At 42.7% G+C, this 15,393-nt stretch overlaps 1 protein-coding gene across 1 annotated transcript; it reads left to right on the top strand.

Moving 5' to 3' along the window:
* The first annotated feature begins 235 nt into the window (after positions 1-235).
* Positions 236-15,342, top strand: gtpbp8 (GTP binding protein 8). The gene is made up of 8 exons (XM_030343170.1): positions 236-365; positions 753-943; positions 5,341-5,494; positions 5,669-5,767; positions 8,617-8,747; positions 8,915-9,014; positions 11,285-11,403; positions 14,106-15,342. The coding sequence occupies exons 2-8, from the start codon at positions 777-779 to the stop codon at positions 14,227-14,229; spliced, it is 894 nt and encodes a 297-aa protein (XP_030199030.1). The 5' UTR covers positions 236-365; positions 753-776; the 3' UTR covers positions 14,230-15,342.
* The last annotated feature ends 51 nt before the right edge of the window (positions 15,343-15,393 follow it).

The raw sequence follows: 15,393 nt of genomic DNA on the forward strand, positions 1-15,393 counted from the left end.
TACGTTATATCTATCACTCTGTATTGGTGAAACTTGCTGCCTATGGTGAATGAGATGATGTAGGTGTGTTTATAAATGCAACAGATAATAATTATTAAAAAATATCCAATAATAACCGCTACTAAATATTTTTCATCTTTATTTCGAAAACTTTGTTTTGTTTTGTTGCATAATTATGACCTAACCGACTATTATACATGCGGAACAATCCATGGGTGGTTGTTTGGGTAGGGACTCGTTTGGCTGCTGCACACAACACACAGCATGGAGGACATATGAGGATGTCCTACAACGGTTCATGGTATACCCCACTCAAGAAGCATCAGGGATCCGTTATCATAAACGGATGGCATTGACACTATAGTGTAAGCTATACGATCCTTCTGTTTTGAATTCACTCCATAACTTGCATTTATTAAAAGGAACTAAAAAAAAAACAATCTTATGTCGTAATAGATTGTTGCATTTCTCTCACAATGTAAGAGAAATGGTTTGCTGGAGATGGCTGACTTCATCTGTCTATGGTGGACCTGTGTATACGATCAGACTGAGTAATTGTATCACCAAGGGAGAACTATCATAAACTAAAGATCGTTATGATCTTAATGTGTAGCTCGTAATTCTGATCAACCTGACTTAGTTGAGAAAATTCCTTCCTGTGGAAAACGTCCAAAGAAAGTCAATCAATAATCATATGAATGTGCACACACTGTATGTGTGAATTCAATATTCAATCATTTTGTATTCGACAGGTCTTGATTCAGAGGGGTGTGAAGATGTGGTGTCTGAGGCTGGGCATATTGTTGCCTGGACCGCTGTTCCACGCTGCCCCACGTCATGGCCTCCATAAACTGGCCTCTGTCCAGTCTGCCTCAACGCTGCCAAAGCGCAAGTTTCAAGGCCTGCTGTACCCCTTCAGTGTGCTGGACCCCTACCTCGACAGGTTGGCTTTATTTAAATGTCCCATGGCATGCTACTTTATGGATGCTTTAATATGGATAGTAGTGGGCCCCTAACACAGTATTTGTAAACGCTCCCGAAATTCAGCCGTGGTGCAGAATTATAGCCACTACGAGCCAGTCGCACATTGAGCTTTCCCCAAACGCGCCGTTTCAGTGTCTGTAGCTTTAATGCATTGCAAATGAGGAGGAGAGGTGCAGGGCAAGGAGGAGAGTTGGGGTGTGGCCCTGAGCAGCCTGCGGCCATGGTACCATGCGCTCTGTTTACAGTGGATGTATCGCAATGGCGAGGTGCACACAGCCTTTGGCCGTGTTCTGTAAATATTCTAGAACACTGGTGCTCCGGCGGGAGTCCTGGAGCTCTGTATCTAAATAACATCATATTATACATAGATATCTATAAGGGATAATTCTCGACGAGGTGTCCATTATCAGGAATTAATGGACTTTGCGGAGGCAACCGTCCTCCGCTGCGCGTCGGACGTTTCACGTCTCCGCATCGTCCATTAATTCCTGATAATGGACACCTCGTCGGGCATTATCCCGCTTATACCACGGTCACTTGCCAAAGAACACAAATTAAAACCATTCATTTATATATTCATGCGTTTTACAATCCAAATATAAAGTTTTTCTCAAGCCATAACTTTGTTTCCCTTGTAACGCCTGAGGGTTTGACTAATTCCTGGAGCAACCATTACCCCTTATGCCTCGTTTCCACATACGGACATTATCGTATGCGATCCAACCGTCTCCGAACGAAAGTCCATTCATTCCTATGTGATTCTCCGTAATGTCAGTTTTTCCTCCGAGACTCCTCCCCTCCGTAAAATTTCTGTCCGGTATGTCCGTAATATAGGCCTACGTTCCAAAAATTTAACTTTCGCCGTTTTACGGAGATACCGTATGAAAGTTTTTATGTTTTTCACAAAACATGTAAGTACCTGGCAGGCCAAACTCCTCGCCGATCTCTTTCCAAGCCTGGTTGTTTTTCTTTTTATCTCTGTATATGTCGATCCTCATGTTCCAAAGTACCGGTCTCCTAAAAACGGCCATTATCATACGTTCCCCCATATTTTTGGCTGGCGTAAATAAATTCATGTCCGTACGTAAAACACTAGCGACCCCTTCCGTAAATTTACGGAAGCACGGATACGAAAAACATACGTATGTGGAAACGAGGCGTTAAGGTTCTTATGCAACGGATTGTTGTTCACTACTCCAGTACTTAGGACGGACCTTAGCTACGACTTGGCAACGGGAGATATTCTAGTCCGCTCAGCAATGAGCCAGAGAGCTAACGTTATGCATTGTACATATTTATAATTTGAAATTCATCCCAGCCTTTCTACCATAGATACTCTAGGGCAGTGATTTTCTACCAGTGTGACGAGAGATCGTCAGGTGTGCCGTGGGAAATTTTCTAACATCACCTAATTAACCATTGTCGGGTGTCTGTGCGGTAATAAAGTGTCGCAGATAATGTACCGTAATTTTCGGACTATAAGCCGCGCCTTTTTTCCCATTTTTCGATTCTGCGGCTTACATAACGGTGCGGCTAATCTATGCATTTTTACAGCTAAAGGCTACTCGGAAAATGAGTATTCGAAGCTTAAATCAGTATTCAGAGCTTTTTTTTTTTTTTTTTCACGTACCCACGTGACGTTACAAGAGCGAGGGAGGCAAACTAAGCGCCAGCGACACCAAGCAGAGAAGCGAGAGAGGTGGAGGAAGAATAGATATCTTGTTTCCCTTTACTTTATAACACAACATTAGCGGGATCTCGGGAGGAAAAGTAATACTTGACGAAATGCTAACCTTAGTTGTTTATTTCCGTTCGCTGTACAGCGCCGCGCCAATCAACTGTGACTGGCTTGCTGCAGAGCGTGAGCGTCAGCTTATTTGGAACGGAACAACAGCTGTTCGCTTTCACGGGGAAAAACTAAGGAACTTCAACCTACTTAGGCCTACTAATTAACATTAAAAAGCTATTAAATCTTCAACAAAATATGCAGATACTGTCAAAATCGGTTCCAGGGAGTATATAGGGATTATTAATGTTGTTTTTGATGGTGTTTTTTTCTGGAACGAGCATTCGAATATTCGCTCGGAAAAACCAACGAGTATTCGAAGCCTGAAAAATGGCATTCGGGCCAGCCCTAATGGTAATTAATTAAACTGTTTAATTAAGTAAACTAATTAAACATTAAAACAGAGAGAGACTGAGAACTGTTGAGGAAGAGCTTCGTGTGTGTCCTACCATTCCTGCCAGGATATCCATTTTGTGTTAATCGAAACAGGCCCAGGTTTCACACTTAGTGAGTATAAATACATTTAGAAACTATTATTAACTATATGTGTTGGAGCTATGCAGTTCTTAGATTTAATTGTAAAACATTTATTTAGTTTGTTTGCTTAATATAAAATAACATGACTTTTATGTTTATTTTCTCGTTTGTATTATAAATTAGTTAATTTGAGTTTGTTTATGCTTTTGTTTTTAAGTTATTACTAGCCTATATATGGTGGTGGCGGGCATAGGTGGCGGGCATAGGTAAGACAGGCACTTGGAAGGGTCATGGTTTTTTACCAGCTGTACGAGAGAGACAAAGGAGTGAGGCTGCTGGTTCACACTGTTGCACATTTGTTTTGTTTGCTTGGAAGATCGGAAAATAAACCTGGAGAAATCTAAATTCACGACTGGACAGTTGACTCTTTCCCCTGCACTGCGTAAGATTCGTCCCCCCTGGTGCCTCAGTGGCTATTTTGATTACGTTGCTTTGTTTGATTTCTTAATTTTTAAGTTATTGTTTTACTGAGGACAAATCGCCACTACAATATGTACTATATGTACTGTGTTAGAGTGTCATTTTGAGTCATTTTGGTTGGTGGTGTGCCCCAGGATTTTGTAAATGTAAAAAGTGTGCCGCGGCTCAAAAAAGGTTGAAAATCACTGCTCTAGGGTCTATAGCATATCCGCCATGTCTGATTACAGTTTAATTCATTTTTATAATTTACCAGCTCTCGTTTTGAAGACTGAATCACCGCGCCATTCGTTTCAATGGGAAACGTGACGGTCTATACATTCAACATAAAGTATACATATTTATAATTTGATATTCGTCCCAGCCTTTATACCACAGATACTATGGTCTATAGCATATAACCGCGTTTTCTGATTACAGTTTCATGCATTTTTCACAATTTACCAGCTTTCGCTTTGAAGGCCGAACAGGCAATTTGACTGGAACTACTTAGCAGTTGTCCGTATATCAGGAGTTAATACACACCCTGTATTAACAGGGTGTGTCAATCAGAATTGCGTATTCCCCCAGACCGTGGTATAAATCATATTATACATATTATGACGGCCAAAAGCTGTGTGCACCTCCAGACGATATTATGAATCACAAACGACTGCAACACTTGCGTTACAGTGTGTGGAATCACACACACACACACACACACACACACACACACACACACACACACACACACACACACACACACACACACACACACACACACACACACACACACACACACACACACACACACAGCGCTCGCACGGTCGTAGCTCATTGGCGTGCCAAATTCTTTGGGCTGGTAAGGCAGAGAAAGGGGAGGTGGCATCTCCCCTTTTGACGACATACGTGGTAAATTCCAAAACGGCCCGTCTGAGCTTCGTTTTTTCAAAGGCGGAGAAGAATGCCTAGTGCTCGTCATAATTATGCAACAAAACAAAACAAAGTTTTCGAAATTTGTAGCTACTGGGGGACCATAGGTAGATTAGGGGAACTCATATTAATGTTAGAAAAGCTCAGAAAGTGACATTTTCATGCCAGGGGATCTTAAAGTATATAAGCCTGTGTTTTTGTGCCGGCTCACCTGGAGTTTTTTTTTTAAGACATTGTTTTTGTTTACGGAAATCTGTGTTTCCCAAACTTTGGGTCAGGACCCAACTTGTGATCGCCTGATTTGCACGTTGTGAGAGAAATGGGTTGATGGAGATGGCTGATTGCACCTGTCTATTGTGGCCCTACAAACAGAGTATTTGTATCAAAAGTGGTGTGTCATGCGCTGTGGATGTTGATAACACAGGCAGACATTGATTTGGATGAGTGAACACTGTTGGCCATTCATCTCTACCACCAGCATTATCTGGTCTTCCAATTGCAGATTAGCTTAACGACAAATCAGCAGTACAAGGCATCTAATGCAGTCTTTTAATTGTGTTTAAATTGTGTGTTTTGTTTGTATGAAACATATGTGCAGTTATCTTCAGTACTATGCTGCCCATTTGGCCAGGTCTTTTATCTGGTTAAATTTAGGTTAAATAAAATAAAATAAACAGTAATTCTGAACCCTAACCGATCCACAGGTCGGTGGACAGGACTAACTTCCAGTTGTTTCAGCCCTGCTTGGAGGACATAGTGAAAGCTGAGCAGCTGTTCCACCCAAGCCGGTCTAATCAAATCGATTACCTGAGTTCTGCAGTGAGGATGGACCATGTGCCTGCCCTAACACAACCAGAGGTCAGGACAGATCATTTAGAGTTTGAAGAAAGGTTATCAAATTATTTTTCACAATTCCCAAATGCTCCCTAGCAGTCCTAACACCTACCTGGGCATTGCTTAGAGGTCGTTGCTGTAGATGTAAGCGACTTAATAATGTTTAATCCATGTGTACGTATTGTTTTTCCTTGCCAGGTGTGCTTCATTGGGAGAAGCAATGTTGGCAAGTCATCTCTGATCAGAGCTCTGTTCTCCCTGAGCCCCGAGGTGGAGGTCAGAGTATCCAAGACACCAGTAAGTCCTCCCACAGGAGAGCCTATTCACAGGGGCTTCCTTGTAGGGTAAACCAGTGTTACACAAATTTTGAGAATTGAAGGTCGTTAGCGGATGATGTATTTGAGATTAGGTGGATAGCTCGATCCACAGCGGGACTCTTAAGGAATAGCGTAGGCAGAGATTGATGGTCCTCAAGGCAAAGGACTCCTCCTTGCCCCTGAGATTTAGATGCTGAGCTGCAACAGGCAAGATAATTGTACGCTCTGCACCGTCATCAAGGATGGCGTACCTATTAGGTGATCTTCCGTTCCTAACTAGGGCGAGCACTACTTTCAGGTAGACTCGTCTCCGCTGGTTGGGGTTGTTGAGTGTTGCCCTGTTCAGAGGGGTGACGAGGAAGAGGCTTGCACCTGGTTTGGCGACTCGATGCACTACCCCGAGATGTAGCTTGTTGCATTCCCCACGGGGCTTCTTCAAGGTGCATGCTTCTGGCCTATGGTTAGTGCGACCGCTCCTCCTGCAACGCTTATCATCCGTCAGCCATTTCTCCACTTGGTCAGAAGTGGGCTTAAAAGCCTACCACGCACCTGCAGGTGTTTGATGAAGCTGTCCCTGTAATTCGGGAGCTTACTCAGAAGCCGATCTGCATGACCTGTGGATGTCAGTTCTGTGCTGTTAGGGACTTCGAGAGACATCAGCACATACCTAATAAGAGGTTCACACTGAGGGCAAAGGTCTGAAACGCCTCTGAATTGCCAGCACTGACATCTGGGCTGTTCGGAATAGCCGCAATTTCGCTCTGCACCAGCTGGTGTGGTTGCCCATATTGGTGCTGCAGGGCCTGCATAGCTGCAGTATAAGGCTGGGGGTAATGATGACATGACTACGCTATCAGTTTAGCCTTGTCTATCTTCAAGTGTTCCATTAGTACCCTATATTTATAGTGCTCGGACAATTCAGCATGGGAATTTAAGAGATAGTCCAGAGCCATTTCAGAACTGTGAACTCTCTCGCTGCCGTTTACCAGGTTAGGGAGAGCTGGCACAGGCACTGGTTGCCGTCGAGGGAGTTCATGATCGGCTGCAGGTGGCTGGGACATCCCAGGCATTAGCTGGAAAGCTGATGGCGTCGTGGGTAGCAGTTGATAGGCAGGCAGTGTAGACGAGACTGGAGGGGGGGGTAATGCCTGTGCTGGACAGGTTCCGCTGGTGGCGTGTAGTAGGTTGGCTGAGCCACTGACTCAGGTGGAAGCTGATACAAATGCGGTGCGGGCACAAAAGGATGCTGATACCCTGGCGGTGGAAGCACCACTGGAGCATGTTGGTATTCCATGCTGGCACCGCAGGAGGAGGCTGTTGCAGGTGCTGGTGGGAAGGCTGCTGCAGAAGCTGTGGGAGTGCAGTAGGGCCATACTGGTATACAGCGCCTGGGTCTGGTAGACCGGCTGTGGAGCTGCTGCAGGCATAGCAAGGGGGTGATAATACCTTGTTTGCGAGGTTCCAGCAGTTATCGCTGCAAGAGATTGGTACACTGAATGTGAGGGTGCCACGGACATCTGCTGGTGCCCTGGCTGTACAGGAATGCCCGGTGGAGTATACGCCGTCTGCGGAGATGCAGCGATGCAATGCAGAGTCTGTTCATACACCGAGTGAGCAGGTGTCACAGGCGCAGGCTGAGATGGGGTCTGATGGGCTCGTGGATGCTGCGTTGCCTGAAATGGGATCCGTGTTTGCTGATGGACGGAACCAGATTGATGGGAGCTATTAGAGAGCCTGTTGGAATGATGCGTGATGCAATACGGGTGAGCAGCTGCCAATAACTACTGAGCTGCACTCTGAATGGTCGTAGTCATAATTCCCTGATTTTGGCTGTTTTGTGCTGCTTGCTGCTGATTTGGAGAAGTTGTCTAGCTGGTCTCTAGATGTAAGATTGCAGCTGATATGTGTCAGTGCTCTGTATGTTCCCCTGCGCTCTATCGTGAGTGCCGAGGGGAATTGTGGATGCTAGCAATGATTTAGGGAGAGTCATTTCATATGCTTGAAGGTGGGATGGGAGCTGCCCTCTCCTTTCTTGTCCTATCGTGATCCCATCTGGGGCTGCTTCTCCCTCCCTCTGGACCAATGTTGAGAAGGACGTTGATTGAAGGACGTTTGCGGATGATATTTGAGATTAGGTGGATTGCTCGATCCACAGCGGGACTCTTGTAAGGAGTACCGTAGGCAGAGATTGATAGGTTTAGTAATCACAAATGTTTGTGGTATCTGCAATGTAACCAAAATGCAACCACATATAAGTACATAAACAGGCTACAACAGTTAAATAATAATTGAATTCAAAGCTCAAAATGAGCGGGTGTGTAATAGACGTGATCCGAACGCAATCGCGGCAGCGACATGAATGCACGGTGAAGTTGCGCAACACTTGACAGGTCGAACTAGAATAATGTGTGAATGCTCGTCAATGTTTAACAAATTGAAAAGGACCCCACCTAGGGGTAAGGGCGCATTACTATCCTGACAGAATTACCAAATCAGACAAATGCATAGGGGAAATCAGAACAGCAACACTCTAAGGGTGTTATGGTGAACTGAACTAGGGGAAGATATGTCTATGCTCTGTTACATAAGAGTAGCAGACCTATAATTAGTATTATGGGCCGTGTTTGTCGTACGATGACCCCTCCCTGAAAAGGGTCTACAGTGCTATTTCCTGATAAAAATTGAATACCCAAATGCTTGCATATGCAGAAAGGGTTAGTTTGCATGATTGTCGTGTATTCATTTATTAGGATCATGGCAGGCTTTCTTTTTATTTATTTTACTGTGCCTATTAATGGCGATTTAACATGCATGTGGCTTTTGTGACAGGGACACACCAAAAAGATGAACTTCTTCAAAGTGGGGAAGGCGTTCAGCATAGTGGACATGCCAGGCTACGGACACAGAGCTCCCACAGACTTTGTTGACATGGTGGAGCCCTACCTGGAAACAAGGAGCAAGTGGGTTTTTTGATGAAATTTTCATTATTATTATTAGTGCACGTTTTAAAAAAACATGAAGCCGTATACTGTCAGTTGCTACACTGAATTGATCCCGGCGCTGTTCAATGCAACCAATATACAATCTGCAGGACCTAACTATTGCTTCTTTCATTTGGCTGTTTCAGTCTGGTGAGGACATTCCTATTGGTGGATGGTAGTGTTGGTATCCAAAAGGCTGACTTTATTGCCTTGGAAATGTGCGAGGAGATGAGGCGGCCGTACGTGGTAAGTCCTCTACCGCTACCCCCCTACTCCAACTATGCGTTCACTAACACCACTCTATCCACCCCTCAAATCCTGCCTTGTAGAAGGATGGCTAGATGGAGGGTTGGGTGGTTTATTGATCAATGCATGAATGGATGGGTGGATATGGATAGATGGATGGAATGTTGCCTGGGTGGATGAACGAATGAATGTGTGGATGGTTAGATAGACCTCTTCCTGATAAGTAAGTTAATAAGTGGTTAAAAAAGGGATGCATTAGGATATGACCACCTTCCTTTACCTTATTCAACACTAGTAGTTATGGTCAAGACCCCTTCCTTTGTCTCTCTCTCTCTCTCTCTCTCCCTCTCTTTCTCTCCTAGTAGATCTTCGTCATGTGGTCGTATGCTGTAGCACGTTTGTCTCATTTCTCGTTATTATCTCTCTGAGTGTTTAAACCTCCCAACTTAACTCTGGGCTGTTCATCATTGCGCCCCCTGTTGATTAATCTGGAGCGCTCCTGTTTTAACTTGATATCACGCGTTAGAGCCCTAATGGAGGGAGCCAATCAATTATTCAACGCTGCTGGTTTATTCATCACTTTGACCGCTGCTAAAATTGGGACTGTTGATTAATTGTTTTTTCCATCTTAGCGAAATTGGGCACAAGATAGTCTAGTGTTACGTAAAGAAATGAACGCTCTGGGTTTTAACCCCTATGTCCGCAGCTGGCATCCCTGAGCTGATGTCTAAGGGCCAATTTCCACCAGAACCGGCACGGAAGCGGCACGGCAGCGAAGCGGCTGTGTTCCGTACTGCCGTCCCCACTGGAAGCGGTACGGACACCTTCTGGCTGATGCCTCAAGGCGTGCATAATTATAATAGGCCTATATGAATTATAAAAATAATTATGATTATAATGACTCATACAATATTGTTCCCTAGTTATAATCAACCCCTATACATCAATATCATAACCCATTAAATACAGTTTGATTTCTAGATGTCATGGCAATGTCGCGGTCAGCTTGCGACACTGGACTGGCGATTAGAGAATAGAAGTGGCATCGACGCAGACTTGAATTTCTTCTTTGCTATTAGCTATTAGCTATTGATACCAAAGATAGACTGTATAATATTACGATGCCCTGTGAATAGGGGTCGATGTGAGCTCACGGATATTCATGAGCAAATGCACACTGATTGGCTGTAGAAGTGTTCTGAGACACGACTGCGAACCAGCAACGAACAAAAAAAGAAGAGGCACGAATCGTAAACAAAGTCCCGGTTTGGGGACGTTGCTGTGCCGCGACCGTATCCAGTGGAATAGCCTACAGTGGTTTCTATTATTTTCGGCGACCGCTTTACTGCCGTGGCGCTTCCGTGCCGGTTCTGGTGGAAATTGGCCTTAACCCTTCTCTAAAAAGAAAGAAAGACAGATAGTTCCCTGCAAGTCACTTGGATAAGGTTTGATTGCAAAAATGACTGATCAGTAAATCAAATACTTTGTTTCATTTATTTTGTTCCACCAAATAATTGAAATATATACATAAAGTTTGGCCTTTAGATTACGGTAGTTATATACCCAAAAGGTGGCATGATTTATGTTCCACAATACACATATGACTGGCTTTAGTATGATGTTGTGAATCTCACCTTTTGATAGAAATAAATATTTTGTTCAATGGTAATTACGTAATTGCATTTCTATAACGCCTTTGAAGCCCCAAAGCACTTCACATTGTTTGTGTTTGGCTGAACGTGGGGGGGGGGGGGGGGGGGGAGTATGACCACTCATCCCAGTGTTCTGGGGGTTAAATCCCCCAAAATAGGGTTCTCTTTTTAAAGGAAAATTCCCTGTCTCCATCCTGGGGCATTGGGTATATTACGTAGGCCAGAGGGTTGAGCAACCCCTACTGGTCCAACAACACCTCTACCGGCATCATGGTCTCCCAACGGAGGGTGGGACCCTGCTCAGCTTCCAGAAAAAAACGCTGGGCTAGACAGGTAGCCATGGTGCTGTTGCCAATCAAAGTCAAATGCCACAATTGGGGGAGGGAGTGGGTTCAGTGTTTTGACTCTAAGCCAAAAGGTTCTTGGTCAAACACCAATGTCTGCAGTCAACCTGTTGGAATCCTTGAGCAAGACGCCTAACTCCTACCTGCTGACGTGTGCATATGAAACTCACAGCAGGTCAGGTGCTTTGTGAAAAAGAAGAATATGCTGTATCTGCTAAATTACTGCAAGGGTTGAGCAGACGTGACCAGTGAAGCCATTGTGTTTGTACCCCAGATAGTGGTCACCAAGATCGATAAGTGTGGCCACGGAGCCCTGCTGACCAACCTGTTGAGTCTCCAGGATGTTGTGAGGGACCGCACCTCCAGCTGCTTCCCCCAGCCCATTCTGGTCAGGTGAGGCAGCGCACTCCAACGCGGCCGTTGCACACACCAAGTTTGCCTCCCTTATCGCACAGCTACCGGTTTTTATTGGCTAACCAATATTGATTCAAACACTGTTCAAGCTGTTGGCTGCCGTCCAACTCGACATACCTTTTGAGTTAATATTACAAACTGTTCTTATCCCAGGATAATCAGCTCTACGCTAATTTGGGCCAAAAAAATGGTTCTCTGAAATTATTTGCATTATTATGTGTAGTATATGAGTTCTCCTTCATTTGTTACAATAGGAACTTTATTCATAGGTCACTCTTCTTTTCTATTCATTTTTTGATGTTGAGTCATTTCAACACCACATTACGTCGCGTGTCTGGGTGTCAGCTGACCGATCAGAGGGTTGTGCAATAAAGCAAAGGAACACACCCTGGCCTTGGAGGGAACACATGACTGCCCAAGGTCAAATGTACTCTACGGCTGTAACCTTAGAGCAATAAAACAATCCCTCTACATTACTCTTTTTATTCATGCAATTTAGTTTGCTTAGTATACTGTTGCTTTTTTATACCTATATAAAATACACATAAAAAGAAGCTACTATTACTGTTGTATGTGGTTGAATTTGGACACTACTCCCGCATTACTCCAATTTTTTCAAGCTCAAATTCTACGTTGTAAGCTTCGACTGAAGGTCACTTTGGAAAATGAAATATGTCTGCTAAATTAGTAAATGTACATGATATTCTGCAAATTAACATAAATGTATGCTATTTATTATGCCCTGGTGGTGATAAAACAGGCCTAATTACTGGTCATAGAAATGTGGCTGATTTGGTTAGCTTCCAATTAGCAATGATTCATTGAATTTACAATGACATGGGAAATCTTATGTATTGCATCACAGAGTAGATGTGGCATTTGAGTATGTTTGAGCACAGATGTGAACAGGTCTGAAAAGGTTCCTGAAATGTCAGAAACAGAATAAATGAGTTTAAGGTAAATAGGCATTACATTACACCATGACCTATTGTAATATTCCTCTAGGTGGCAGTATTAGGCTAAATAATTACAAAAAATAAAATGACGGAGCCATATTCACTGGTCAAGTGGCGCCACCATCACTCCACCAGTGAACCGAAAACTATTTTTATTTTATGTTTAACCTTAGTAATATGATCGTCAACATAATATTCTTTGCCATTTCACCACTGTTACTTAAATAAGACCCTCATTTAGAGAATGCAGAAGTAAAATTGTATGTTTCTACCAGTCTCTGCCAAACAGTTTGTGAACCTTCCACTCTGCTCAGTTCGTTCTTTTAATTTTGTCAAAATGCCTTTTAGTATATTCTTCAACGTCACAACCGAGGGACCCCTGTGGCGAGAGGTGTGTGGATTTGTGCAGCGGTTGATGTTGATGGCTGCATCTGAGAGAGGGTTAAGCTTCTAAGACGCTTGCAGTACAACATCATGTGATGATGTGGGGAGCTCCTTCTAATGTTGTATTTTGAATGTTCGAGAGAGAATTAATAATTCTTGGACACGGTGTGTAGCGCATTTCTTCTACAAACAGTATAGTAGAGTGTGTATAAGATGATGTATTTTTGAACGTATGTCAGATGATTAAAATAATTTAAACACACAAAGGCAAGCTTAAGAAAATGAATGAATTGAGAATCATAGACGATGAAGAATCCAGACTACTTCATGAATCATTTTTTCACACACCCTTATTACACGCAAATGCTGAACAACATTTAGACTTGATTGAGAGAGTTGCATTAGTAAGATTGCATATCAGCATGTGGAACATTTGATAGGGATACAACGCTTTGATATTCGGGTACACAAAGTTACCTCAGGGAATCTTACACTATTTGTTAGGCATTGAGCTACTCGTTTACAGTACATGCAATAGATGGGGCCAGGTGCTATCCATACCACAAACCTGGAAATGCTCAGTAGTACAATGTTGTTTAATATGATGCAAATCTTGGATTGACAATTTGGAAACTATTTCCACATTTTAAGAGATAATTAATTTACAAACTATATTCCATAATTATTTTATCACAGTTGATTATGTACTGAATGTTCTTGGACGTGTCAGTTGTAACAGTGTCTTGTTAACTGAAAGGAAATGGACTGTAATCTACTTAAACAACTTCTCACAAAATAACCGTTCAAATGTTTTAAAGATAATGTACGGATGCAGTCCAAAGGCTAAACCTAGACTTTGGTTAATTGGTTTTTCCTTTTTCTCCACTTTGATAGTGAGTAACAGTATCTTGACAGAGTTTCCTTATGTGATGAGCAAGGACAATGTTTAATTGAAACCATTAACGTTAGATTACTATCTTCTATCAGATAAGATAACGATGAGGGAGGGTAGGGTTGGATTGCGTGTACATTCATAATCACGAATACACGTGCACTTATTGCACAGCAGAAGTGAATCCATTGTTTAGCTTTCTCTTTGCGTGGATTGTCAGGGATAAGATGGCCAACATGCTCAACGAATCGCTCCTTCTTCAGCACACGCATATGCACACGCACACACAATGGTCATCATAAGATGGTCATCATAAGATCTTTTTTAAATCAACAGAATGATCCATGCAGCAAAAAAAAGACCCATCTTGCAAGGAAGTAATTAACATATATTTTAAGGCATTTTATACAAATCAAAGGTTACATTGTTCTTTCTTGTCCTTCCCTCAGTTCCCACCACTTCTCGGGGATCTACCTGTTAAGGTGCTTCATCGCTCACGTCGCGGGGAAGGTTGAACTGTCCAACACCGCCAAGGGCCAAGCCAAACATCATTTGTGCAACCATGTGAACTAAGATATTATATAAACACACATTTATTGATGTTTTTGTTCATAATAATATTAATTAAGTATGTCATTAACGCTCTCTCTCTTGCCTGTATTTTGTATCTCTCACACTCACTGATGTCTCTCATTCTATATTTTTCTCTAGTCTCACTCATACTCATCTCTTGCTTACACTATGATGAGGATCATTGTTAAAAAATCTAAAAGATGCAGTATACAGGATTTACATTTAAGCTATTTTACTTTATTTTTATTTTGTAAACATGTTGGATTTGTTGAATAAATGAAAACTCTAAATACTGCAGCTTTATTTTTGTGTTGACTACTTTATGTTTACTTTCGACATGAACAAAGTTTAAAAGCCCTAGTGTTTGCATTTGGACAATCTGTGCCAGGTCTGCTAAAGATGTTGAGCCCCCTTTCTTTTTCAGTGTCCTATTTCTAGAAAGACTCCACCTCTAGAGCCTATATTCCTTGTCTGGAGATGGAGGATCTTTATATGTGTTAACTCCAAGCTATTGATATAAAATGTGGGATAATGACACATGCATTCATGTCTTTTCCTGGACACTAGTGAACTAACATCAGACCTGCACCGCATGTTCAGGTTTGGGGTATGTTAAATGTCTAAACATGTAAGCAATGCTGTGCTTTGTTTCCTGGTATTTTAATGAGCTTCATAGCAGTATTGAAATGTCATTTTGGAAAGATAAGCGTTTACAATCAGGGACGCTGTAGTTAGGCCTGATCTTAACAAAGAAAGGTTGGCATGCATAAGGCTATGGCAATGGGTTGGCTGCGGAGATTCATCTATGCATACTATCTGTAGGACTCTGCACCTCAATGTTCGGAAACCTTTCTACAACCTGTCCATATTATTACTGTGAGGGGAACAAGGGCATTCATTTCATTGTCCTTGTCACATTAATTGAGTATGCAAAAGGCCGGACATTCATGATAGGCGTGTCAGACCAGCTTGCATGGAGTTAAGACTGATAACTCCCAACTTATAATTCTGCCTCTCAACCCTAATGTCATCACGGCATCCCGAAGCAATATGTCTAAACCCAACTTTCTCCAAAATAAGTGTTTTCAAATAAAAACTAGATTACATTTTCTACTATCTCTTCCAATGTCTCATCATGTTCACTGTAAGCTTTATGGAAAGCTG

This window comes from Gadus morhua, chromosome 20 (assembly GCF_902167405.1).
Source record: "Gadus morhua chromosome 20, gadMor3.0, whole genome shotgun sequence".
In the NCBI taxonomy this organism is placed as follows: domain Eukaryota; kingdom Metazoa; phylum Chordata; class Actinopteri; order Gadiformes; family Gadidae; genus Gadus; species Gadus morhua.

Bases quoted from the DNA above. Each gene is read 5' to 3' on its own strand.
- gtpbp8 (XM_030343170.1), top strand. From the start codon at position 777: ATGTGGTGTCTGAGGCTGGGCATATTGTTGCCTGGACCGCTGTTCCAC. The intron at 8,748-8,914 runs GTGGGTTTTTTG...TGGCTGTTTCAG, and splicing joins TACCTGGAAACAAGGAGCAA to TCTGGTGAGGACATTCCTAT. The intron at 9,015-11,284 runs GTAAGTCCTCTA...TTTGTACCCCAG, and splicing joins AGATGAGGCGGCCGTACGTG to ATAGTGGTCACCAAGATCGA.